The sequence below is a fragment of the Balaenoptera musculus genome, chromosome 21 (genome assembly GCF_009873245.2).
Source record: "Balaenoptera musculus isolate JJ_BM4_2016_0621 chromosome 21, mBalMus1.pri.v3, whole genome shotgun sequence".
In the NCBI taxonomy this organism is placed as follows: domain Eukaryota; kingdom Metazoa; phylum Chordata; class Mammalia; order Artiodactyla; family Balaenopteridae; genus Balaenoptera; species Balaenoptera musculus.
This window is the reverse complement of record NC_045805.1, coordinates 19,107,496-19,134,693: the sequence shown is the minus strand read 5'-3', so window position 1 is coordinate 19,134,693 and position 27,198 is coordinate 19,107,496. Positions and strand designations below refer to the sequence as shown.

General features: G+C 37.0%; 1 protein-coding gene across 9 annotated transcripts in view; it reads right to left on the bottom strand.

Annotated features, from left to right (window-relative positions):
• Nucleotides 1-27,198, bottom strand: part of MSR1 (macrophage scavenger receptor 1) — a 163,635-nt gene that overhangs the window by 10,657 nt on the left and 125,780 nt on the right. For 8 of the 9 annotated variants that reach the window (XM_036838981.1, XM_036838988.1, XM_036838986.1 and 5 more), the window contains 4 exons: nucleotides 23,152-23,232; nucleotides 20,129-20,218; nucleotides 14,705-14,758; nucleotides 415-603 (listed from right to left, as the gene is read on the bottom strand). In XM_036838981.1, coding sequence (XP_036694876.1) covers nucleotides 415-603; nucleotides 14,705-14,758; nucleotides 20,129-20,218; nucleotides 23,152-23,232 — 414 coding nt within the window. Of the gene's footprint in view, nucleotides 1-414; nucleotides 604-6,883; nucleotides 11,020-14,704; nucleotides 14,759-20,128; nucleotides 20,219-23,151; nucleotides 23,233-27,198 lie in introns of those variants that run through there. The other variant, XM_036838989.1, reaches the window with a different exon arrangement.

Below are 27,198 nucleotides of genomic sequence, written 5' to 3'. Positions count from 1 at the left end.
GAAGTAAATGCAGAAGCTGGTACCAGCCACCCACCCTCCAGTTCCGCAGAAGAGAGAATGAGGGAGCACGTGGAATTGCCCAGCTGTCCACAAGACCCAGATATGTAAATGACTTTCCCAGGAAGTCATGCCTTGTCTATATAATTCACTGGTTCCTGTTGTTCTGCTTTACCAGTAATTTTCCATATTTTCCTCTATTGTCCAACTAACTGATTGAGTCTAAATGAAATTTAGACATTAAATGTTGTCTGAGAGCATCTTTTTCTTTTTTTTAAATCTCTATCTTTTCATTTCTACTTTCTAGGAAAGGCCTTAAAAAAAGAATCCTGCTTCTTATTCTATATGTTCCTGTCTCTACTTGATTGTACATACTGGAGAATGCCTACATTTCATTAAAAAAAACAAAAAAATTACCTTGTCCAAAATAAGCTCCCTTATGCACATTTCGAGCACCTTGGTATCCCAAACTCCTACAGATGACCTGTCCTCCACGCAGTTCCCAGCGGTCGTCACAAACTGTACCCCACTGGCCATCATGGAAAATTTCCACTCTGCCTTCGTGAGGGCCACTACCACCAACCAGTCGAACTGTCTTAGATGGTGCTGTCACAGAAACAAGCAGGGCTTAATTTTACATATATGTACATATTGCTTTTTGCTTTAAAAAAAAAGAAAGCATTGAGCACATTTTTCCAGCAAGTTCAATTATTGGAATAAATATTAAACTTTCTAGCACCACCTATTGGTAAAGAGTTTAATTGCAAACATTGTACCTATTGGTCAGATCTGAAGAGTAAATCTACTCTTTCTTTTTTATAAGTTACATCTATGAAAACACTGCAATGATTTTGTTCCAGTGACTTTAAAATTTTACAGCTACAAGTCTGTGAATGTTATAGAGATTTTACATACTATTTTTAAAAATTTTAACAAAGTGATTGCTTTCTTGACACACTAACACACAAACTGGAACATACATCCAGTGACTTTCAGTGATACAGGAGGTTGAGGAGAAGATATTTGATAATATCATAAACATAAAAATAGACCAAACATCCTGTTCTTTACCAAGAAAAACAAGGTAACTATAATGACAAAATCAATTTTGAAATAGCAAAGATATTCCTTGATATAAGCCCCCTGGATTTTGTCCCAAAGTGTTTTTCTTGTTTTGAAAAAGGATGAGATAGAAATCAGACAACTTTCGTTTATTTTGTGAAATCGCTAAAGCAGTAAACTTTGGGAAGAAATATACCATGTTTACAACAAAGTAATTTTGTTCTGCAATGCCTAAGTAATCAAAATTGCCATATATACAGTAAACTTTTATAAAACTTTGATCATGTGCAGTGATTTACATAAACATGAAATGTCTCTTTCCCATTTTTAAAACCAACATACACATTTTGAACCTAAGAACAGATAAAGTGTGTAAGTAGTATCACAAAAAATTTCACTTAGAGTTAGAAAATTTCTTTAAACAGCCTGAACTATTCTAGTAAGTATTTGTTAAAAAATTATTTGGCTGAAGAACAGAAAAAGGCAAAGACAGAAAATAATTTTTAAAATTTACTTAGTGCTAAATAAAATAAAAATATCCTCTAATAATTAGAAAAGCCAATGAATAAACACAGTTCTATTTAAATATATCTTTTCAAATATGAGTTTGAAGAACACCATAATATAAAAAAGCAAGATGTAATTGTTACAACAGAAATATCTCTGTAATGTGAAAATGGAGTTTTAGTGTATGGGTTTTCAGAACTCAGTTAACTAAAGAAATAGTAACTTTTGTTTTCTAATTTGAGTAAATTTTGTTGGAACAGTAATCCAACAACATGTAAAAAAAAGACAAATAAACAATTTCCTACAAGCCTGACTGAGCCACTCAGAAACATGAAAAGCAAACATGTATTAACATGTAGTATTACAATTATAATTATTTTCTTGATTCGTCCAAAGTATAATTCAGTGCTAAATACTGAATTAATGTAATAATGTCCAGGTGCATAAGCCCTTCCTCACTTAATAAACATGAGTTACAAACATTAAAAACATTTTTAAAAAGGAAAATAATTTGCTATTGCAGTATTCAAACTTCCAATTACTAAGTAAAATACCTGGGTGACCCAATCATTCACTGTAAATGCCTAAGAAAATAGGAAATAATAATCCAGGAATAGATTGTGTAGTTTTAAAACATTAGAGTCATGTAATAGTAACTAGTGCCACTCCCAAATGTTTATTTTTACAGAAGTCACCAAGGTGGACCAGTCTGGTGGCAGGGTCTGATCAGAACCTCACATATTCCAAAACCCAATTTTTGTAGGTTTAGAGGATTTATCTCTTAGTGGCAGACTAATGCTAAACAGACTCTCAGGACTAAATGTCAATTCAATTTACAACCAGAAATGTAATTGCCTCAAAAACGGGAATACCTTTAACTACTTGACAAGGCCATTTTCTCTCTTTGCGCAATCTGCACAAGAAGTCAAATCACAATCAGTGAGTTATTCATTTAATTAATTTATTAATTTACAATGAGACATAGCTATGAGATTTTGCCTCTGGGTTTGGCCAGTGCTCTTTGCTTAACACATTTTTCTTTATATATGTTAATATATTCCATCAGGTTAGGTGGTTTGACATATCTCTGCTCTGATTCACTGCAGTTTAACTTTCTAAAGGCAATCTTACTATTCTTATTCCCTAGATTTGGAGGAAAGTGTAGAGTACTGATAATTTCTATATATTTTTAAAAGTCTGTGTGTAAAATTAAAATATATAAAATATTTATTACACAAATAGCTCATTCATATTTTTATAAGATACCAGACAAAAAATAAATAAGAGTAGATAATTTACAAAGGTTTTCTAATCTAATCTGAGAAAATAGCTTCAAATATAGTGAAAGTTAACAAGTTCAGTAGTTTTGTTTTGTTTATTGAAGGCTTATTTTTAAAGGAGGAAGTAAAACATATATTAAATATCTCTGAATAGAGGAATAGCTAAATTAATTATAGTATACATTAGATGGGTAGTTTTAGACTCATTAAACATTCCTGTCAAAAGAATCATATAGAAAATAGAGAAAAATGATAATATAAAATTTAAGTGACTATATTAACATTAATGTTTCATTTTAATGTGCAAAAAAAAATTGATATATAAAAAGATTAGAAGGAAGTATCCAAGCATACTGACAGTGATTTTGTACAGGGGACAGAAATTGAATATAAAATCTTTTTCTTATTTTCTGAAATTATATTATTTTTAAAACTAAGATTAATTTAATTAAAATAAGTGGTGGCCAGATAGTCACTAATGTCCTTACTGTTTTAAAGGGTCTATGATTCAAGTTAAGCTGAAATTCATAAAATTGAGGGAAAGCACAAGCTCAGAATGAGAGATATAGTATAATGTCATTTATATAAAACACAGAAAATACCATCTATCATTTATGTAAACATACATATGCAGTAAATATATAAAAACATGAATAGAAAGAAACATGTAAACTCCATGATAGAAGTTCAACCTGGAAAAGCAAGGGAGGCAGGCATAAATGGGGCTTCATCTGTGCTAGTTAACATGATATTTCTTAAAAGAGAAATATGTGTAGTCTGTATGGTAAAAGGACAACACCTCTAAAATGCGGGTGGTGTGTACATGACTATGTATTAGCTATTTGTTGTAAATGTTCTTCCTTCTTTTCTTTCTATTTGAAATCTATTTTATTTAAAGAAGAAACCTATTTTATTTAAAGTCCCATGTTCACAGGGACACTGATGGAGCCATCTATGGGTCCAAAATAAATTATAAAAGTGCTTCATATACAAGTCTTTTCTTGAAAGTTAGGAAAAAATATTATGAATCTACTATGCTTGAGACAGGAAGAGGTCAGGGCACAACCTTTAAAAGAATGACATAGCCATTGAAGACAAAACAAACTGGTTAGAACAACTAGGTCCAAGATGGCAGACAAGTTGACTACTAGACCTTGAGCCTCATTATACACTCACTGTAATACATCAGCATACTAAATGACATACCCACAGGCACCATGACGGTTCTGAGGCCAACCATAAAAGGCCAAAAAGTAGGTGATGACCCAATTCCTGGAAATCTCCACTCCGTCCCCAAAACAGTTGGAATAATCCTCCCACTCATTAGCCTATGAAATTGTCCAGCCTATAAAAACTAACCACCCATATTTTGGGGACTCTTGCCTTCTGAGATGCCCCATACACTGTCTATGAAGTGTGTATCTCCCTGAATAAAACTTCTTTTACTTTACTCTGGCTCACTCTTGCATTCTTTCCTGCGCAAAGCCAAGAACCCACACTTGGTGGCGGTCCCAGCGACTCACGCGAGACCTGGGACGTGACCATCCTCTCGTGCCCCACTTTCTTTCCTGCAACAAGCTCTAGTAGACAAAATTTTAATTTGAAAAGCGAAGTCAGGAAGAATGTGGATTATGGGGTGTCTTTGCATTGTGTCTATCACTGCTACTTGAGTGGAAGTAAAGAACTGAGGTTAAAATGTAAAATGACTTTTGAGGAGTGTAGCCACTTCATTTCAATTATTATCACATTGTTTACCTCATGGTCATGCTTTCTTTGTTTTGTATCATTTATTGGAATTAGGATTTAGGGTTAAATTTATTACTCAATAGTAATTATTATATTTGAGTTTCAAATGTAACAAAAATTTTTTTTAAAAAGTCTGGTTGCAAGTTGACCCAGAAGTCCTTGCAATATGGCAAAATTCCTCTAGAAAGGGAACTGATTTTTTAATTTAAGATAATTAGCTTAATGAGGTATTTAGCTATGAAAGGCACATCCTGGTGTGAAATAAAACTCATTTTATGGCAAGACAAGAAAAATTTAAACATAAAAAATTTTCTCTGCCCTTTGGATTCCACTCTCCCTTCTACTGTGCATCGTGTATCTGCCTTATGCATCGACCAGACCTCCCCCATCAGCAGAAATACCTGCTCAACCATAAAGAACAACATTCTCCTAGCATTAGCAAGACGACTCCTTCAAAGATAACATTCCTTCTTGATCTTGTACGGGATCACATGACTTACCACGATGACCCTTAGATCTGGATCATGTAAACTGTCAATAATACATCATTTGATGTACAGCCCTCTGTCTCAAAAAACTTATATAACTGTGCCTTGACTTCTAATGGGCGGAACAGTTCTCAGACCTGAGATGCTCTTGCTGAGTTATAATCCTCAAATTTGGCCCGAATAAAATTTTCCATTTCTTTCTTAGATTGACTGATTATTATTATTATTTTTTTACACTGGATATCAGATGTTTGGAGAAATAGGTTGAATTTCTTGGAAAAATAATTTAACAGATTTTGAATCTTACTCCAGAAGTCAAAGAAAACAAGTATTTTGGAAGTCCCCAAACAGGGTAAAGAGGAGAAACCAGAGGGAGAAGATTTCAGTGGAGCAGGGGTATGCAAGGTATTTTGATGGCAGGGGAGAGACTGCGGAGAGCGGCCAGTGAGGAAAATTTGGAGTCTAATCTAGCCAGGAATTTCGACACAGTAAAGTCTAAGGTTCAACTTGAAAGTTGTAGACTCTTCTGCTCACATTTTCCTGTTATGAATCAGTCTTCAGTAAAATTCTCTTAGACCCCAGGTGGAGCTAGGGAACATCCTCAAACGAAGGGCGAGGTGTGGCGCTCACTGCTGGAATGAGTGACGTGGGGGGAACGGAGCGACCACAGATGCATAGGCATGTGAGTTTCCTAGGGCTACGATATTAAATGGTCACAATTTGTGCAGCTTAAAACAACAGAAATTTATTCTCACAGTTCTGGAGGTCAGAAGTCTGAAATCAAGATGTCCACAGGGCTGTTTTCTCTTTGAAGGCTCTGGGGAGAAATCCTTCCTTGCCTTGTCTTAGGTTCTCATGACTCTGGCCAGTCTCAGTGTTCTTTGGCTTGTAACCGAATCACTCTAATCCCTGCCTCTGTCTCCAGGTTTTCACCGTGTCTCTGTGGCCTCTTCTTCTTATAAAAATGTCAGTTGTTAGCCTTAGGGCCCACTTGAATCCAACATGACCTCATCTTAGCCTAACTACACCTGCAAAGACCCTACTTCCAAATAAGGTCGCATCCTGAGGTTTCAGGAGCACATGAATTTCTAGAAACCCTATTAAACCCACTATCACAGCCGTGGCAGGGATTTGAATGAGGAGACATGGGGAATATAATTTTTCCGTATTTTCGTCAATCTACTTCAGACAAGAGGCACTGGAATTGCCTTAGAATGTGAGGTTGGTGCTCAAACAATTTTATTTCAATATTAAAGAACTGACCCCCAAGATGTGAAGACTGCAGAATAGCTGGGTAGTAGACATTTGGTTACATTGGAAATTAGTGGCTTAGCAAAGTTAACCATGATGACACTGAACACCCACAGTTCAGTGACTGAATAAAAGACTGAGAATGTGTTGTGTCAAAATAAACTGTACTAAACCTCAGATGATATTGAGTAAATCTATTATAACTTTAAAGTTCTTACTTCGCAGTGGATTAAGCAGGATATGAGTGACAATTCAGGTGAAGCAGGGGATAAGAATAACTGTAGTACCCCAGGAAAGGGTCAGGATCTAGGTTAAGCCACAGTGGGAGATATTTCTGGGACACTTCATGTGCAAGCAAGTAACTGTGCTGTTCTAGGGAATCTCGTCTTGAGATTCACATTGTAGGGCAATGCATGGCCAGAGAAGCCAGGTTAAGGGAGCAAATGATAGGTTGTGAACTGGGAATTCTTTGGTGGTCCAGTGGTTAGGACTCCGTGCTCTCACTGCCGAGGGCCTGGGTTCAATCCCTGGTCAGGGAACTAAGATCCCACAAGTCTCCTGGTGCGGCCAAAAAAAAGGCTAGAACCTATAACCTATATTCGGTAAGTGCTTGAATTGGAACAAAAGAAACAATTCTGTATTAGCGTGACTACATTTACTGCAGAACAGGAAGCCAGGACCTGGTTCTCTGAAGAAGAAAGCCATTTGGTCCTCCGAGGTCGTGGAGGCATGGGAAAGTGGCATGTTGGGTCTCTCTACTCCATCTGAACTCCAGCACATAACTGGAGGAATTTCAAATTTTGCTAATGCAGAAGACCTGGCTGGAACCGTATTGATGTGTTCTTTTTTCTTCCTTCTCATTAGCTCTGGTGAGAGTCAGGCTGTAAGTCAGCTGGGATAACTCCTAAACAGGACCAGTGCTAACCACTGGATTCACTACTGATTTAAATTTCTATTTCAATTTACAAGACATATTAGTTATACATACTACAAAGAAACACATGTATTGTGTTAATGGAATACTATACGTTTTTAGCGCCCATTTATGGAATCATATAAAGCTTGAAACACCACGTAACTGTCAAGAATGAGCAGCATTTATCTAAGTCAGCTGGAGACATCACTGCTCAGGTACACTCTGCTCTGCTGAAGCCCAGCTGGGCTACTGAGAAAAGGACAGTGAGAGGTTAAACGAGAGACACAATAAAACAAGAGGACATCAAAGCAACCACATTATATTGAAAAAAAAAATGTTCAAATTGAGCCAGTTACGGAAATAAAGACAGAATATTAGCGGGTAGCTTCTTGCCCTTGTGCATATGAGTAATACTCAATACAACAATGGAGGCTAGGTAAGCATTCTAGGAAGACTATGTTTCTGAGTTAATATACTTGGGGGAAGAGACTGGAGGCAATGGCTGGAATGGGATATGAAGGAAGAAACATAAACTAACAGAGATTAATTGAGAATGTTTTTTGGGAATTTGACCTAATGGAGTTCATATTGTAAGAACTCTTATCTTAAGGTCTTTCAATGATTAGGCCCATTCTAGAAAACCAAATTGCTCTTTATAAATCTCTTCCTCTCCCTTCCTTCTTCCTCTCTCCACACCTTCCGTATGACATACTTGTGATATTTATATATAAAAAATATATAAAGCTAGTTGTGGGAGTGTTGAATGGAGTCACAGTTACAAATAGGGACTTTGGAGATCAATACACCAGGCTTTGTGATTCTGTTCTAACACTTAGTGGTAAGCTTCAGTTTCTAATCTATAAAATGGGAATGATGATAGGACTTACCTCAAAGGCTCTTCTGAAGATCAGATGAGATAACACATTAAAGCCCCTGCGTTGGAGAGTAAATATTTTCTAAAAGCTCATTATTATACTTATTTCATGGTTGGAAGAGAAGCCTTTCCTTTGGTCAACTGAATGCTTGGAGAAAGACCAGAATTCATTAAAGGTTGTGCTGAGTCCTCAGCAGAAATCAAATGAAAGACATACAGCTATTTCATATCATTGTATGAGTTTCAAAATAAGACATTTACTCTAAATTCACATCCTAATTACAGTCTTATTGGGTTAAAAGCACAGTAGAAAACACTAACAAATGACACATTAGTAATTGGTATGTTGAGGACAGAACCTCACACAAAGTGTTTCATTGTATGGCCGGAATTCTGTTTGCTTGAAACACATACACTCTCAAGTTAGGGTGAGAACACAGCAAACTATTAGGACAAGCTTTAGAACTTGGTGCAGACTTGTTTTCTCTTTATTATAAGTTATTAAATTTGGTGTAATTTGTGCATTTGAACAGGGCATTTCAGCCTCTACTTTTGTCTAAAGAAAAAAGCCTTTCTCCCCTAATTTGGAAAGTTCAGGTTCGTATTTGACACACTTAAGAATTCCTTTGCAGTCTGGGGTGCCAGATAACTGGTGAACCGAATCCCCTGACATTGTCTCCCAGGGTCGCTGGGATCAGGGCCATCAGTGGCAAGTGTGGACCAAGTACTGCTGGAGAAGAAGAGGGCTCCCAGGTGCTGCCTGCCCCCCGGTACAGAATGGGGTAGGAAGTCCTATCCAATTAAACCACAGGCAAAGAGATCCAACTCATCTCCAGATGTTTGCTTTAACTGGCTCATCATCGTTGCCAGCTTGCTACTACTGAGGATGATCTGATACCTCTCTGCCCCTTTTTTTCCTGGAGACTTTGGTGTCAAGCCGGCACAGACCCAGAGTACCACTGACAACTCTAATTTGTTTCAACACTTCTCGGAGCTTTTTCATCAGCAGTGTCTTGGGCTCAGACTTTGTTCCTCAGAGCCTGGAACTCCTGTTTTATTAGCCTGACATTTTGTTCTGACCTCTGTTGACAGCTTCTGGCCTCTGGCGTGCACTCTGTTCAGTCACTCCTTTTATTTATAACTTATGCTCTTTTGCTCGGCTCAAACTCATTGATGTGTGATCTGGTCACACTTGCGTTGCTCTATCTAATGTAAAATCTTATCTGATTCTCCAGCGCCTCTTTTTGTCCATGGCATTTATTTAGCTTCTTGCATTTTCATTTGGCTCTCACTCCTGTCCTGATTACAGATTTTAAATGTCTGCATTATACCAGCGAGGAAGAGCAGCTCCGGTTCAGAGAGACCACGACCACTGAGAACTATGCCTTATGAGTGTAAAGCACTTTATAGTATTACAGAGCATCTGCGTACACACAATATCTTATGTGACCCTCACAACAATCCAGTGAGGTAGGCATTACGATGCCCATTTCACTGGGGAATGAATGGAAGTGGGGAGACACATATAGGGACACTACTGAGAATTCTGCTAGAATCTTAATGTTGTCAATCCTGGGACTATGTGTTAAACCTTGAAGGAAAGGAGAGTTGAGAAAATTCAATCTGTTGATTAATAGAGAGACATTCAAAACTAACATGGAATCCCACATTTTTCCTTTTTTTAGTTTGCCTTTTCTTACATTTTCTCCTTTCTCACTGTCAGCCCTTTCTTCACCTACTCCAGTAGGTGAAGAATCTCCAGTTCTACTGAAATATTTCTTTTTCTCCAGGATCTATACTGGATATTTAAAGCATAAAGTACAATGAGTTGTGTTTTACAAAAAAATTTTTTTTACAGTTTTTATTCAATAACATAACTAGCACACTTAGGAACTTTGTTTTTTACATGTGCTTTTATGCAGCAGGCTGGTGAAAAGAGCTTTTTAGACTAAAACAATTTCAGCATTTTTTTTCAGCATTTTTTTTTTTTTTTATGATCAAAATATTCTTGCTTGAAACAGCTAGGTATTTTAAGGAAACAAGTTTTGGTCTTTGATTCAAAAATGTTGAATGAACTGCCCCAGCTCCACTTGACCTCACTATAAAACTTGAAAAAAAATATGCCATAAATTGGAGAATAAGAAGACATGAATGTAAACTAAGCAAATCAAAGTCAATTTACCTTTTTTAAAATTCTAAGGAATTTAAAAATCTTGACCTGCTCTGAACACCTACGGAGCCCTGTTCCTTCCCCCCATATACCTCTGCTCTATTATATAACTGCCTGTTTCCATGTCTACGTCTTTCTGGGACAATTAGTTCAGGAAGTCCAGGGACAACAGCTATCTTATTAGCTGTTAAGTCCAGCTCCAGGAGGTACACAGTAAACATATGCTGAATGAACAAATGGATTCTTTTATGGCATCCCTATCTCTGGTTGAGACTGGTATTTTTGAGGGTAAAGAATGCACATATAATCAGTATCCATGAGATTTCTCCTGGAACCCGATGGGTTCAGGAGACACTAGGTGAGTGGGTGGCAGAGGTCTCCTGGCCTGGCTCGGAGGAAGGTAGGAACAGCCCGCCAGTCAGTACATGGGAGGCATCCCAGCTCAGGACGGTGGTGATGGTGGGGTGCTGGAGTGGGGAGAGGTATGAGCAGGGGAGCAGAGACCCAAACAGTACCAAGGACCAGGAGAGGAAGGCATGCGGAAGCCGGGCACCACTCGGGAACCAAGGTTGTTTGGAGGAGCCACAAAGGGATCTTGGAATCAGTTGTGCTGTGACTTGTCCAGAGGTGAAGGTCCTTTTAGTGAGATGGTAGCACAGGGTGTCCCGCCCAACCCACCTGATCTTCAAAGGGGCCTGCCCTAATACGATCAGGGAGTTATGCTGGTCCTGACACATACATAAAAGAGGAAATAAGAATGAAATTAGAACATTCTCTAACACCATACGCAAAAATTAACTCAAAATGGATTAAAGACCTAAATGTAAGACTAGATACTATAAAACTCTTAGAGAAAATCACAGGGAGAACACTCTCTGACATAAATCACAGCAAGATGTGATAGATCTTTGCTGATCTATCTCCTAGAGTAATGAAAATAAAAACAAAAATAAACAAATGGGACCTAATTAAACTTAAAAGCTTTTGCACAGCAAAGGCATCCATAAACAAAATGAAAAGAAAACCCACAGAATGGGAGAAAATATTTGCAAACGAAGTGACCGACAAGGGATTAATCTCCAAAATATACAAACAGCTCATGCAGCTCAATATCAAAAAAACAAACAACCCAATCAAAAAATGGGTGGAAGATCTAAATAAACATTTCTCCAAAGAGGACATACAGACGGCCAAGAGGCACATGAAAAGATGCTCAACATTGCTAATTATTAGAGAAATGCAAATCAAAACTATAATGAGGTATCACCTCACACCAGTCAGAATGGCCATCATTAAAAAATCTACAAACAATAAATGCTGGAGAGGGTGTGGAGAAGAGGGAACACTCCTACACTGTTGGTAGGAATGTAAATTTGTACAGCCACTATGGAGAACAGTATGGAGGTTCCTTTAAAAACTAAAAATAGAGCTACCATATGATCTGGCAATCCCACTCCTGGGCATATATCCAGAGAAAACCATAATTCGAAAAGATACATGTACCCCGATGTTCATTGCAGCACTATTTACAATAGCCAGGACATGGAAGCAACCTAAATGTCCATCGACAGAGGAATGGATAAAGAAGATGTGGTATATATATACAATAAAATATTAGTCAGCCATAAAAAAGAACGAAATAATGCCATTTGCAGTGACATGGATTGACCTAGAGATTGTCATACTGAGTGAAGTAAGTCAGAGAGAGAAAGACAAAGATCATATAAGTGATATCGCTTATATGTGGAATCTTAAAAAATGGTACAAATGAACCTATTTACAAAACAGAAATAGAGTCACAGACGTGGAAAACAAAGTTGTGGTTACCAAGGGGGAAGGGGGGTATAAATTTCAAGATTGGGATTGACATATACACACTATTATATACAAAATAGATAACTAATAATAACTTACTGTATAGCACAGGGAACTCTACTCAGTACTCTGTAATGACCTATATGGGAATAGAATCTAAAAAAGAGTGGATATATGTATATGTATAACTAGTTCACTTTGCTATACAGCAGAAACCAATACAACACTGTAAATCAACTATACTCTAATAAAAATTAATTTAAAAAAGCTGAACCAAAAAAAAATAAAAGAGGAAATCAATGATTATTTTTGTTATATTTAAACCATGCTTGAAAAATATTTTTTAAAAGTACAGCAAAATAATTCAATATAAATTTTCATATACCAGAATTAATTGAATATGTGGGGAATCAGGCACTTTCACAGGGAACAAATTGGTACAACCTTTTGGGAGCCATTTGCAAGAATCCATCAAATTGTAAAATGCACGTCACCTTTGAACTATTGATTCTACTGCTAGCAAATTCTCTATTAAAAAATATTCCCACAAGATCATGTAAAAGAGTGCTGAATGTAGCATTGTTTCTTAAAGCCAAGCTAAAGCAAAGAAAAATCATCAAGTGTTCATGACTAGGGAATTGAATGATACATTACGCTAATTATGGTAGCGCTATATAATGGAATAGTGTGTAGCCACTGAGAGAAAAGAGCCACATATACTGCCATAGCAGATGATTGGCATATTGACTTAAATAAGGAGAAAACAGAACACACTGTATAGATGTTTCTGTATTTGATTCTTTCTGTCTTTTTAAAACATTATGGAATTATATACTCTCCATGAGGGGCTGGGTACATGGAGAGGAATCTGGAGGCTATGTACACACACACACATTTATACACAGAAATCTCTCTTAATACTTCCTCAAAGAAAGCAAGCACATAAACTTCAAAACAGCCATGAAAATATCTGTAACTGAAAACTATCTGAACGTATCTGAAAAAAAAAAAATTCAAAGCATTTGATAACCTCAGGTAACAAAAGACAGTGTAGGTGTTAGATTAACAGGCTACAAAATAAAGATGTCTCTTATTTGCCAAGTTTAACCAGAGTCAAGGTTAAGAAGCTCAGAGAAAGTCTCAGGAAAAGGAGATAAAGAAGAACCAAAAAGGAGATAAAGAAGAACCAAAGATAAAGATAAAGGTAGAGATAAAGATAGAAATAAACATGCAGATAGGGAAGAGTTACACAGGAGCTCAGTGAAAATAAATGGAGTGACAAGGAGAAAGGAGAAGAAATGGAATAAAAAGTAAAACAGCAGATCAAAGTGATCACATCAAAGAATAAATGGACACAAAGGAGAAGTTTTCCTATTGTTTCTATTATCTTAATATAATAATAACAACAATAATAATCATTGACTAACACTAAAGCACTTTGAGGAGACACACAATACTCAATTGTTGTTCAATTTAGGGGCAAACACACTTCAACAATGCAACAATTATGAAAACAACTGTAGAAAGCATCATGTGGTTACACCATACTTAAATGGTTGGCATTCACAATGGTGACCCTAAGTTGCCTAAATGTGGCATCAACACAGTGTATGAGGTAAAAATAATTATTTTTACTAAGACAGAGAAACTGGTACTGCATTTTTTAAACAATAATTGCAACTGAAAACTGCTAGATTTTGGGATCCATTAAAGGATTTGCGAAAATCTGTCTAAAACAGACCCCTGATGGGTAAAGATTATGATAGCTGTGTGTGTATCACTTATTCTCACACACACACACACACACACACACACACACACACACACACACACATATTACATGCAGCTCCAACTGGGAACACAGAGGAGGAACCCTTGGTTTCTGAGAAATCAAGTGTGGATTCCTCATTCCCTTTCAAAATCCTTTCATTATATCTGGTAGATTTGGCCTAGACACACAACCATTGACTTATGGCACTGTGACTCCTGAAGATATCTCATCTAATATTTAGTTTTCAAGATCCAATTTACAGATTCTCTACATTGGAACATGAGGACAGTGTTCCATCCACAGAGATCCCTGCTGTGAAATCTATTCCGTTGCAGTTTTGAAGGTCTGGGATATCGAATACCACTTTTCAAGTTTTTATCAAAACAAAACAAAACACACAAAAATACCCCAGCTGTTAGAGAATTCGTCTGTTCTTAGATTGTTCAAATTCTTATATGTAACATTTCAGTTATTTCAGTTAGTAGGTAGGGAGGCTGTATTGTTTCTATTCATAAGCTTGATTTTCTTTCAGCAGATTGAAATTGGCTTGAAAATTGAACAATTTTCTATGTGAAATTTTTAGAAAATTACACTCATCACAAAAACTAAATACAAATGGGTAATGAGATTTAGAGTAGTATAATATAATCTATTTGTTTTACACCAGTAAGCACAGTTTATTTGTAGAAAACTGTGGCTGACTTCCAGAGAATCCCCAGGGATCAACACTGAGGTTCTCCACCTTTGCCTCAAGCCCAGACCACCACTATCACAAGCTTGTTTATTGCAAAGGCACACACAAAAAAACCAAGAAACCGTAAACTTACTTAGCATGCTTCCACTCCCTTTTTCCCCCTTCTGGCCTTTTTGTCCAGAATTTCCTTTAAAAAAATAAAAATAAATAAAAGGAAAAAAATTTTTTTTAATGTAGGCAATTCACAGTGCTTGAAATGGAGACAGAGCAACACAAGGTCATCTAGAATAACAATGTATAACAACCTACAGATTTTCAGGCATAATAATGTTGTTGATGATGATGATGATAATAATAATAGCTATCATTTTAGAAACTCTCTTATGAACTTAGCATTTTATGGGTAGGTCCTTTACATACAGTATCTCAGGTTACTTACCAGGACATTAAATGTTCCATTTTCCTAAAGTAGGCAAAACTGAGGTGTAAGCAGTTTGTTTGGGATTATTCACACTCCTTTTTCTCCTCCTTCTTTGTGTCTTCCTCCCTCTCCCAGAAAGCCTGCTACCTTCCGTCTCATCCCAAACCTTGTTTTTCCATTCCCATTACAATTTGTCTGTCTTGTTTTTTATTTCTTTTGTGTGAAGCCTAGCAAACATGGAGCTGTGAATGAATTTCTGGGAGTGGTGAGATCCCAATTACCTCAGTCTTGTGGGAAGCTGGGAAGGTGTGAGGGGTGTCTAAACCTCTAGATAGTTACTTTTGGCTTCGAGAAAGCTCATTCACACACTATAGAGGTGTGCTACAGACCCTGTGCTAATAAGGGTCAGGACCTTATATGGAAACATTGTTAAGACCTTGCTCTTTGTTAATGGGTTGCTATTTCACCTAAGGTTCCTAAAGCTATATCCGGAGGTTAAGCCCTTAGTACCAACAAGATAATTCAACGATGACAATCGCATCTCACTAGAGGGGTGCTGTTCTCACATATTGATTCTTCTTCCAAGAGTCGTCAGATATGTCTTGTAAGTAATCACCTTCCTGGCATAAATGCAGGACTGATCATAGAGCCATCTATCTCTAAGTCAAAATCTTCATTAATGTTCTTGATTTCCTCCAACAAAATCAAGGACTGTCCTCTTTTCATCCAAGAGCTCAAAGGGCATATAGTTCAAAGATCATGAGCTTTGGAATAATAACAATTTTAAATTCTCTTGTGTTGAATTATTTTGCTCTGCCAGTTATTAGGTATGTGGCTCAGAACAAGTCTTTAAACCTTTCTGAGCTGAAGTTTATTCTTCTTTCAAATGAAAAAATAGTACCTTCCATTGCAAACTTGCCTTGAAAATTAGCAACAACGTTTATAAAGGGCCTTGCTCTTAAGAGATGCATGTAAGAGATGGTAGCTCTTATTTGTTTTACAACATCACTTAGCTAGAACTGTCTCCGTGATTTTATTTTCAGTGAATGAGAGGATTTTTTCATTTCATTTTACTTTTTTATGGCACAATTATTTTACATTTTATTTTGCAGTTTTAATCATTATTTTGTTGTTTTTTTTGGTCTGTTTCTCTAGCTTACTTTGCCTCATCCATGCTTTGTTTTCGAACACTTGTCCTTATTCACCTCTTACAGAAGATTTTTTTGATCCCCAATTTACCAGATTAAAAAAAATACAAAATAATGTGTGATGAGTAACACGAAAATTGAGATTTAGCACTTAAAAATCGAAGTTATTTCCAATTAAAATTTTATTTTGAAATGCCAACCATTCCTTATCACAGTATAATAGTCTCTAATTGCTTTGCATATATGATTATACTGTACACCATTAAATTCATTTTTTAATTGTGATTCAGTCATTTCAGATAATATTAAATTGACAAGAATTATTAATTTAGCACAAAGTACCTAAAACCTTTTCTATTTTTTTTTTTTTTGATGGTAGGCTTTTATGAGATATAATACCAAAGTTTTAGCTTTCCTCAAAAGGAAAAATCTAAGATATTAAACAAAAATTGGGGGGGGGGGGGTTAAAATGGTATAACTGATCAGTTCTAATTCTTTTCAGAGAAGATAATATAATAAACAAGCTTAATTTTATCATTCTAGCATTTTTATCAGAATTAGAAAATAATTGTAAAATTACTCTGGGAAGTCTTTTCATGTTGTAGTTTGTCTTGGGTATTTTATTTTTTAAATAAATTTATTTATTTATTTTTGGCTGAGTTGGGTCTTTGTTGCTGTGTGTGGGCTTTCTCTAGTTGCAGCGAGCGGGGTCTACTCTTCATTGTGGTGCGGGGGCTTCTCATTGTGGTGGCTTCTCTTATTGCGGTGCACGGGCTCTAGGCGTGCGGGCTTCAGTAGTTGTGGCACGTGGCCTCAGTAGTTGTGGCTCGTGGGCTCTAGAGTGCTGGCTCAGTAGTTGTGGTGCAGGGGCTTAGTTGCTCCGCGGCATGTGGGATCTTCCTGGACCAGGGCTCGAACCTGTGTCCCCTGCATTGGCAGGCGGATTCTTAACCACTGCGCCACCAGGGAAGTCCCTGTCTTAGGTATTTTAACGATACCTTGATCTCTGTTCAAGCCAGAGATCTGAACAAATGACCCACTTTTCTTCTTATAAATTAAAAAAAAAAAAAATGTTTTATGTCATTTTAGCATGATTCAGAGATTTCCTCACAGACGACACTTGGAAGTCTTTTCTCACACTTGAACACATTAAAAACATCCTTTCTAGAGAACAGGGATTCCTCCCTCCTTCATAATGATACTTTAGGCTAAAAACGAGCCCAAGGGCTTTGTCAAAACCTGGAGTTAACCACCTCCTGTCAGATATGTCACTCTTCTGTCAAAAATAAAGAACTAATATTTCTGAAAGCCACTGAAAATTAAGAAGTAGATGGCATGTAATATACCACCACTCTAACTTTAAATATCAGTATAAGAGGAGGTATTTTCAATAGCGTCATTGTGACTTCAAGCATTCTCAGAGCCCCTGCCATGAGCAAGGCACTGGGTTCCTCATTTTCACACACAGGCACACTTAGCCCAGCCCAACTCTTCAGCTACTTCAATTCAGATGTGACACCTTCCCTCCTCTGCCTAATCCTTCTTCCTATTTCCTGAATTCTTCACCTTCAACCTTCTTCTTAACCTTCCACAATCTTGTTAACCCTTCTTTCCTCTGTATCTTCAACAACTTCTCTATTTTACCTTGCTGTCAGCATTTAAATAGTATTCAAATTCACTTTCAAAGAAAAAACAAAATCAAATGAAAAAGCCGATCTCTTCCTCCCCCTCTGCAGAGCCAGACTGCTCTACTCCGCTGTCTACCAGCCTCACCACCAGGCACCCCTGGGCGTTCCCCAATCCGGCTTCCACCCCACTCCACCCGGCCCCACCAAAACTGCTCTCAATAAAGGCAACATCCTCACAGCAACAAATGGAAAGAGCTTTCTGTAGGCTGCATCTTACTTGACCAACTTTTGAAACTCCTTTGGGTTTTTTTCACCCCACCTTCTCTGGGTTTTCTTCCTCACTCTGGCTGCTTTGCTTTTTCTGCTCAGTCTGTACTTCTGGAACCACTCAAGGCTTTATCCTAGGCCCCTTCTCTTCTCACTGTTGCCTACCCGTAAAATATTACTAAAATCAATGATTATTAAAATTCATTGACTTCAATGAACATTTATATGAGCATAGCTACAACTTTGTCTTTCTACCTCTGGCTTCCCCTCTGAGTTCCAAACCCATATATTCGACTATAAATATCTCCATGAATGGCACAGAGTGTTCGATAGCTGTTTGTCAAATAAATAAAGGAATTCGTTGTGGTCTATAATTTTAGACATTCCTAAGAAAGACCATAACTCACCCTTAGAATCAGACTTTGAATGGACTCCAAGAGTCTAACCGGAGAGAAGCACATTATTTACATTGCTGGAAAACCTGGTTCATTTAATGAGGTTCTATTCAGAGTACTCTAGGGGTTTTGAAGATATGTAAGGTTACACTTCAATTAAATCCTCCGAACTCTCTGCAGTAAATCTGTCGGATGGTAAATGCTCTATAGATCTGCCATGGATCAAGAAGAAAGTCTTCCCTTTCTCTTCTTATATTTGTACACTTTATCAGTTAAGGACTGTGTCTTATTTACTTCTCATTTCCCTGCACCAAGCATTGTCCCTTGTATATATATATTGAGTACTTAATACATGTGGAAGGAAGAGGGCAGGGTGGGGAAGAAAAGGAGAGCAGGAGAGAAAATAGAGAATAAATAGGGCTGCTCTTTCCTAATCTTTTTGCTTTGAAATCACTTTGCTTTGATTATCACTCAGATAGTCCAGGCTGGGTCATTAATTAGAAAATGACAATTAGTAGATTTTATTTCTAATTTTATTACCCTCTTTGGACTCTTGTAGAGGAAGAATGCATTCACTGTTTTAATCTGCAGTATAACTAAACTAGTACCAGGCACTGCTGCTCATATTTCTACCAAATTTGAGTCTTCTAATAAGGAAGTAATATCCTGAGAATATCTTTTGTCAAGGGATTTATTACCTCTACCCCTGCTTTCATTTTTACAGTCTCTCTTTCTCCAGTTTTCTTCACCTGAAGATGTGGTTCTCAAAGTGTGGTCCCTGATCAGCATCGCCACTGCCACCTGGAAACTTGTGAGGAGTCAACATTCTCAGGGAGCCCGACCCCTAACCTATTGTATCAGAAAGTCCTCGGGGGTGGAGCCCGGTAAGCTGTTTTAACAGGCCCTACAGGTGATTCTAATGTCTGCTAAAGTTTGAGAACCACAGATGTAAAGAAATTCTGTGCATCTTTAGGCCAGCTCTAACACGACTTTCTTTGTAACATCTTGTCCTGCTCTACTTTCTACTTCCACAGCTTCCAGCTTCCGTTACTTTTGTCCCACTTTCCAAATGTTTTCTTACTTACCACTTGGTAATACAGCTAATTGGTTCTGCATTTTTCTGTCCCCTGCTCTCTTCTAAAATTTCGGTGTACAGTTCACAATTCAAGCTTAGGCTAGCGGCATAAGGAGTAGAAATAATATCATCATGTATGTAAACTGTAAAGGGCCCGCACATGGTGATGATTAAGTACTAATATACAGTAGCGGGCAGGTTCTCTTGCAAAGGATAGGATTGCAGGTCTGCCTGTATTTTGCTAACTGTAACTTAACAGGGTTTGGCGGTTTTGATTAAAGGGGTGTTAATACTTTGCTTGTTTGTTTTTCTCTGCCAGTCTTTCCATTCTCTTTATTCTAAGATAGATACCATTCTTCATGGTGATTTATAGTGGTGTGGAGCTGACAGATCCTCTGTTGTGTTTTTATATTGAACTATTTTCCTTCTGGACATAGAAACTTTCCTCAGGTGGGCAGAAATCAGTTTCAAAATGTTTCAGATCACAAAATAAACTGCATGTGAGTGCTGCTATTCATACTATGATGACCATTGTTTTTGTTATCTAAGGAGTTGAAAGGAATATCTATGATCTGGTGTTTATTTTACATATTCTGTGAAGAAAATATGCATTATCATAATACCTGGCCTCCCGGTCTTCCCCACTGATCCTGGGAATCCTCGACTTCCAGGAAAACCAATGGATCCCCGATCACCTTTAAGACCTGGAGGACCTACAGGGTAAATGAAGAAAAAAAAAACCCAAAAACAGTGGTAATAATTCATTTTGCATAAAGATTTGAGAGAATAACGAAACAATCTAATTTCATTAATGGATATGAAAGAGGTGAATCTCCAAATGGAGGAATAATGTCTTTCCTAAAATTTCACGTGTAAAAATTGATAGATAACAGTAATAGTAAGTAGAAACATTAGTGCATTTAGTACACTGTAGATATTCAATATGTAACATATTGTCACTACAAATAAAAACACACAAGGAAAAAATAATCTTAGAGTTTTAACTGGAAGGCTTATATAGTCTAATCAGGAATCTTCAAATGGCAGAATTTTGCTATAGCTGAAATGATAACTTTGAAATGTAAGCTAAAAATTGGATTTTTAAGATTTGTCCCAGAAAAATCACAAGTCAAGCAATGAGAAGTATCAAAGAATATTTATTAAAAAAATACTGAGGTCCTAGTGCAGGAATATATTACTCTATCTCTCATGCTCTTGTTTTTACATACTCCATTGTAATCCCAAACAATAATGTAGCCATATGTGTGTGTGTGTGTGTGTGTGTGTGTGTGTGTGTGTGTGTTTGTGTGTGTGTCCCAGGCACAGGGAAAGTATTCAGTAAACATTTTTTAAAGTAAAAGGTCATAGGTAATTCTCCTTGGCATGCTTCCAAGGAAATGGCATGCTGAAATGAATTTCTATTATATTATTTTGAGATAAAGTACAGTTTAACATAATATCCACCCCAGTACATAAGTAACAATTGTAATATATTTAATGTACTGATTGTTTAATACTACTAAGCACTTATATCTTCTCAGATTTTCATATCATGGTTTCAAGTCAAGCTGAGTTTAGTGGGCTCAATTGAATGTATAGGTATTTTTTGTTTGTTTGTTTGTTTTTATTTTGTTTTTTTGGTACAGGGTTTCTTTTGTCTTTTCTTTAAACACTCCCATTGTAATATTTATTTATTTATTTGGCTGCACCAGGTCTTAGTCGCGGCACATGGGATCTTTTAGTTGTGGCATGTGGGATCTTTAGTTGAGGCATGTGAACTCTTAGTTGCAGCATGTGGGATCTAGTTCCATGACCAGGGATCAAACCTGGGCCCCCTGCATAGGGAGCACGGAGTCTTAGCCACTGGACCACCAGGGAAGTCCCTATAGGTGGGATTTTAGTAAACCTTCTTAAATCAGGAAGTAGAATTATCAAGACAGTCCATCATATACTTTTAACTTCCTGATTCCCTACCAAACATGGGGCAAATAGGCAATCTTGCAAAGAACAAAACAGAATGCAGCAATTAGGTAGGAGAGATGCCTAGTAACTTGAATATTTTTGCTGCAGTGCACCAAATCAAATGGCAACCTAATAATCTAAAAGAGTCAATTTATCACTCCAACAATGAAATCTACCTCTCTTTTTTGAGGGGCCAGATAATGCCTATTTGTGTATATGAGCAATACCAACAGCAGCAGACTAAACCTTCACTTAAAGAATCAAAGCAGCTTTGCAACAGTATCTGTCTATGGTAGTAACAAAAGCTGAAGCTTTTAAATCCCTCTTTCTATTTGATTCCGAAACAGCTACAAAAGATGTTCCCAAGATGAAGCTTTGGAAGGCAAGTTGTAGCCCAGACTGAACTTTTAGGGTTGAGTTATAAAGCTTTGACAATTGCAATTTGTAATGGAGGAGCTGACAGACCTTTGACAATAGCCGCTCTGGCAGATAATATAACACTGGTTACTTCCCCTGCTTATGACATTAATGCACCATTGCTAAGATCTGCTGGGTGCTAGTCAAGTAGAAAGACTTTTCTGAATAAAGAATCTTACCTGGTATTACTTTCAAAGGCAAACCAACAATTTATATATATATATATATATATATATATATATATATATATATATATATAAAGATTTTAAAAGCTTTTTTTTTAAGGTAAACTTTATATATTGGCTTTTTAAGCACTATGATGTAAAGGGCAGGCATGTGTCAAATTCATGCTTTTCACTTTTAAAAATTCTTTTTCTGATGTAACCTGGGCTGGTTGATACATTGATCAGAAAGAAGAACAGTTTATATAATCAAAAGACAGAAAAATAAGATCAAGTCCCTGGTATTTAGACATTTTTTTGGCAGCACAAACTATTCTAGTTACCATTAGACTGAGCAGTATACTCCCAACCTTCAAAAAGCGTGCAGGTATTTGATTTCTAGCCATGAATACCATCATGATCATGTTACTGTTATTATCTTTATTTTTTTTGAGAGCAAAGAAAGTTCATGCTCTTTCTCTTTTTCTGTCTTCTATTACTGTCTTTCAAAATATTGCTTTCAAGACTACAGAAGAAAATAATTTGAAACAATTTTGCTCTAAGTAAGATACAGAGTGGCTGACGGCAAAGGGAAAAGTCATCTGTATTCCAGTCAGGATTTACACTGAGATTGCATAGGTTTAAGCAGATAAATTCCAGTTAAGGACTATATAAGGAGTATAATCCAATTTGCCTTTGATTTACATTAGTTGTTTTTTTTTTTTTTTTGTATCTTAAAAACCAGGTAACCTCCAAATATATTCAATGTGAAGATGGTTTTCATATTTTTCTTCACATGTGACCTAAAACTAGGTCGGCCAAATACTGTTTGCAGTCAGTGATATGGACAGCACTCTCTAGACTTACGAACAACCCCATGTTGTTAAAACACTTAACTTTCTTTAAAAATCAAGAGTCACTGCTTACCATTCAGAACATGATAGTGATTAGGCTACCAAAACATTTGATATCCCCTCAACACACACACATACACACACACACACACACGCCACACAGGGAACCAGTCAAATAACTCATTCCCCCTACACACATACACAGATGTACATTACCTAGCCCTGCAGTATATGATGGAGTAGTTACCATACCTACTGGACCTGGAATGCCTCGTGGACCAACTTCTCCAGTGGGACCTCTATCTCCTTTTTCACCTGGAGGTCCAGGAGGACCTTTAAAAAATAAATGACAATTACTGATCACAGGCTTAAAGCATAGGTAAAATAGATTTGTCATTTGTCAAGACAGTTACATAGGTAAATCCAAAGACTTTTATTTATTGCACAATTACACAGAATGAACAGACTAACCTTCCTGAATGGAAGCATACCCTGCTACTGAGTAGTGCAATGAGATAGCTCTAAATTAGACAACCTAATTATGGACTAAATACTTCGGTGTGCCAAGCAGTGTTCTAGGTTCTCAGATCCTGGGGGCAGAGAAAGACAGTGAGTCAATGATGGCACAAATCCACATTCGTATTGTGTACCTACTGGGTATGAAACCCAGTGCCCCTAACACTGAGCTCCCTTGCCAAATTTATGACTAACCTCTCTATCCAAAATTTTATTCCCCTTCTTGTCCTACCCCTCTTCCCCTCAGGATTGAGAAATATCAAAGAAAAGGGGGATTGAGACCAAGCAGGACCCTGCAGGGCCTTCCTGGGTGCAAAACCCCCCCAGGTCCCCTGTTTCTTGTTTGCAGAAAAAAGGCTTTAGTTTCCTAGGCCTTCCCCGAGCCCCAAAGAGCAGGCACAAGGAGTTAACAATGAGAGAAGTGAGGGGATGCAGAAACAAAGGAGAAGCAGTCAAGCAACGTAGCTAGAATGACAGCTTGGAGTCCTAGTTCCTCCTCAATGGATATACATAACAATCTGACACATATCTTTGAGCTGATCTGTAGAAACTAAGCCCTTCACCCATGTGGAAGATGGTGACTACATGCTGACCCCTAGTATGTAGACCCCAGACTGGTTGGAACCAGAAGGTTGATGATTAAGTTTCTGGGAACATCACCCTGTTACCTCAGCCCCAGGCAGATTTCACTATATTAATTTAGATGCTCTGTGGAAAATGTGTAAGTCAAGTCATGTGTGATACCCTCAAGGAAAACAAAAATCCACACGAAGTAGACAACCAAAAACTCTATCATTGAAAATGATACCCTCGGATATTAGAAAAATGCAGATCAGCATGAGGAGCAATGGTTGAAAAGACTTAACTGAGGAGGTAGGATTTGAAGGGGATTTTGAAGAATGGGTAGAATGAGAAGAAAGAGAATGCTGGGTAAGTGGGAGAGATGCGGAGAAAGGCAGGAAAGTGGAAATGAGTAAAGGAATAACTTTTCAAGTAAAATATTAGGTAGAATCCTTAGATAGATATAGACATTATAAAATAAGTTGGAGAGGTTGCAGGGAAAATTTTGACTACCTGGCATGGCAATTACCAAGGTGTCCCCCTAGTACTGAGTTTGATCATCACTGATTTAGTCATTTGAATTTTCTGTGCCCAGCAAAACAGATATCTAGTGATCACCTCTTTAGAATGATGGCACTGAGTATGTCCCTCTTCTACATGGAGTGCCACAGGACAAGTGTTATTCCTTTCCTTTAAAGCAGAACACTTAGCAATTTCTTCTCAATTCCAAAAGGAAGAAATGAACCTGGACATACCATAGAATAATCAAACAGTGATGTTTTAAAAGAGTCATTTTCGATTTCCGTGGTTCAAGGACAGCAAGGATAACACACAACTATGTTTAGCATCACTGGTTAGAGAGTACTTGTTTACAAATTTTAATCAGGTGGGGAGATATGATACTTGAAAAATTCTAAGAAGGGGCTCCATAAATAATGATAATCTTATGAGTAAGTATATTCTGTCCATTTTCTTTGCTTCTTTTGAAATCCTTGTCCCTTGCCTCTCTCCATTTTTCTCATCTCTTTCTGATTTTTCAAGGTACAACTTGGGTTTTAGCACCTTCCTTCCCTGGTGACTTAATTTTCCAGATATCACTGCTCTTCTCATTGGCACATCATCCATTTTCCTTCATACACACCATTGGGCTGTAAGGTTTTATTGCATTTTCATTACAATAGTAACTCTAGATATTATAGGAAATATAAAAGCCTAGAAAAAATGAGCAAAATATAATACATAATTCTATCATCTTAAGAGAATACTTACTAACAATTATTTTCTGTTTGTGTTGTGTGTGTATTTTTTGTTTTTTGGTTTTTTTTTTACATAATCATCATGCAAACCGCATACTACTGGGCATTAAGTAGTTGTAGTAACAACTAGCAAATTCTCCTAAGCTATAGCTTAATGTTGGAAACATATATTAAGGTGTCCACAAGAGATGTCATGGTTCTACATCAATGGGAATCTACGCATCTTCTATTCCTGCATAATGTAGTTTTTCCCAACAAAGGGGTTTTAATTCCCACAACCGTGAACACAGCTGCAGTTCATTCATCTCTGCACAGTGACAATGGAGGGGGCAAGCAGGACAGAAAGACTCAATTTGCAGCTTGAATTTTGCTGAGCAAATTAAAGGGAAGCAAATCCACAGTACTCCAGGATGGCATTTTGAAAAAAAATTGCACACGAAAAGACTCTGATTCAGTGATTAGGGCTCTAAAGCAAGACAGACATTCCAGGAAAAACTAGAAGGTGTGAGACAAGAAGCGAGGGACACAGACTAGCTCTGGGCTCTTAGCCTCTGAGATTAAGAGTTTTCACCATTTCTTTAATAAGTAACAAATGGAACTCACTATCCTTTCAATTATTTTGCATGTAACTATGCATAGTAACTGTGCACAGCCCAAATGTTGGAGCATTAACTCAATCATAACAAATACATCTATGTTATTTTATAAAATTCTGAGTTAAAGATCCCTCTCTGTCTATTTCTATATAAAAATGCTGATACCAGGTACCTGAATCCCAGAGTAAGAAAACGAGGTAAAGTCTTTCCTTCAAGAGTTCTAACTGAGTGTGTTGGATGTTACATTTTTATTGTTATCTTAGTCTTCATGTAACATTAATCTCACCCATTATGTTCTGTTTAAATTCTATAATTTGTTATGTGCCTTCTACTGCCTAGAACAAAATATGGAAAGTATCTCAATGGTTTAAGTGTCTTTTTGATATTTTGGAGGGATGGAAGTACACAGATCATATACTACTTTCTCTTAGCTTCTTATGTAGAACTTTCGAGAACATTATCAACATAATGCTCTCATCTACCTTCCAAAACTGGTCTCTCCAATCCTGCTGTTGCTCACATCCTTATCATACTGCAGTTGGACTAATCTAGAGGGTTTTTTATTAAAATATGGTCTGAATATATTTTGTCTATTCCACCCTCATTCATTCATTTATTTCAGTTTAAAAACAAATGTCTGCATCAACTGTAAAGAAATGTAGCCATTTATTCTGCCAAGTTATGGAAAAAAAGAAGGAAGAACTTTAAGTCTGGGGACTTCGAGTCTATTGTAGTCACCTTCTTGGTTCTGAGTTACTATTTAACCTTTCAAAATTCTGTCCCATAATCACATCAACAACCACTTCTGTGCATCAATAAATGGACATGATGCTTCCTGGCCGCTCTCTTGCTAACATATGTCAAAGGACACTAGATTAATATTGTTCAAAACATCTGATTTGCCCTAGTTCCAGAAGCCATAAGAATTCCACTATTTTTCATCATCTTTAGTACCATCTAACTACAAAGTTACAGGGATAATTCATAAATGCTATAGCAGTAATTTGCCATGAACAATTCCCTCTATAAAACACACCACCAAATCCGCTATTAGCTTTCTCCCTATGATTTTTTTTTTAAGGAAAACTAAGATTTCTACTTAGCCACAGAGATGTACTGATTTAAAATACTCAGTAATTAAAAAATATCATAGATCAAAATTACCCAATTTGCTGGGAAAGAAAACCCAGGAACATCACATCATTTAAAATCCTCAAATGATAACATAGCACTAATAATATCTGCCAAAATTTCCAGAGCTATGCTTCTCCATGTCGTGTTCATTATGATCATTAATTTCCTACTTTGTTCTCAGTCTTGCCTCACATTTAGATCACCATAAAAATCTGCCAAATCTTCTAGGCTGTTGC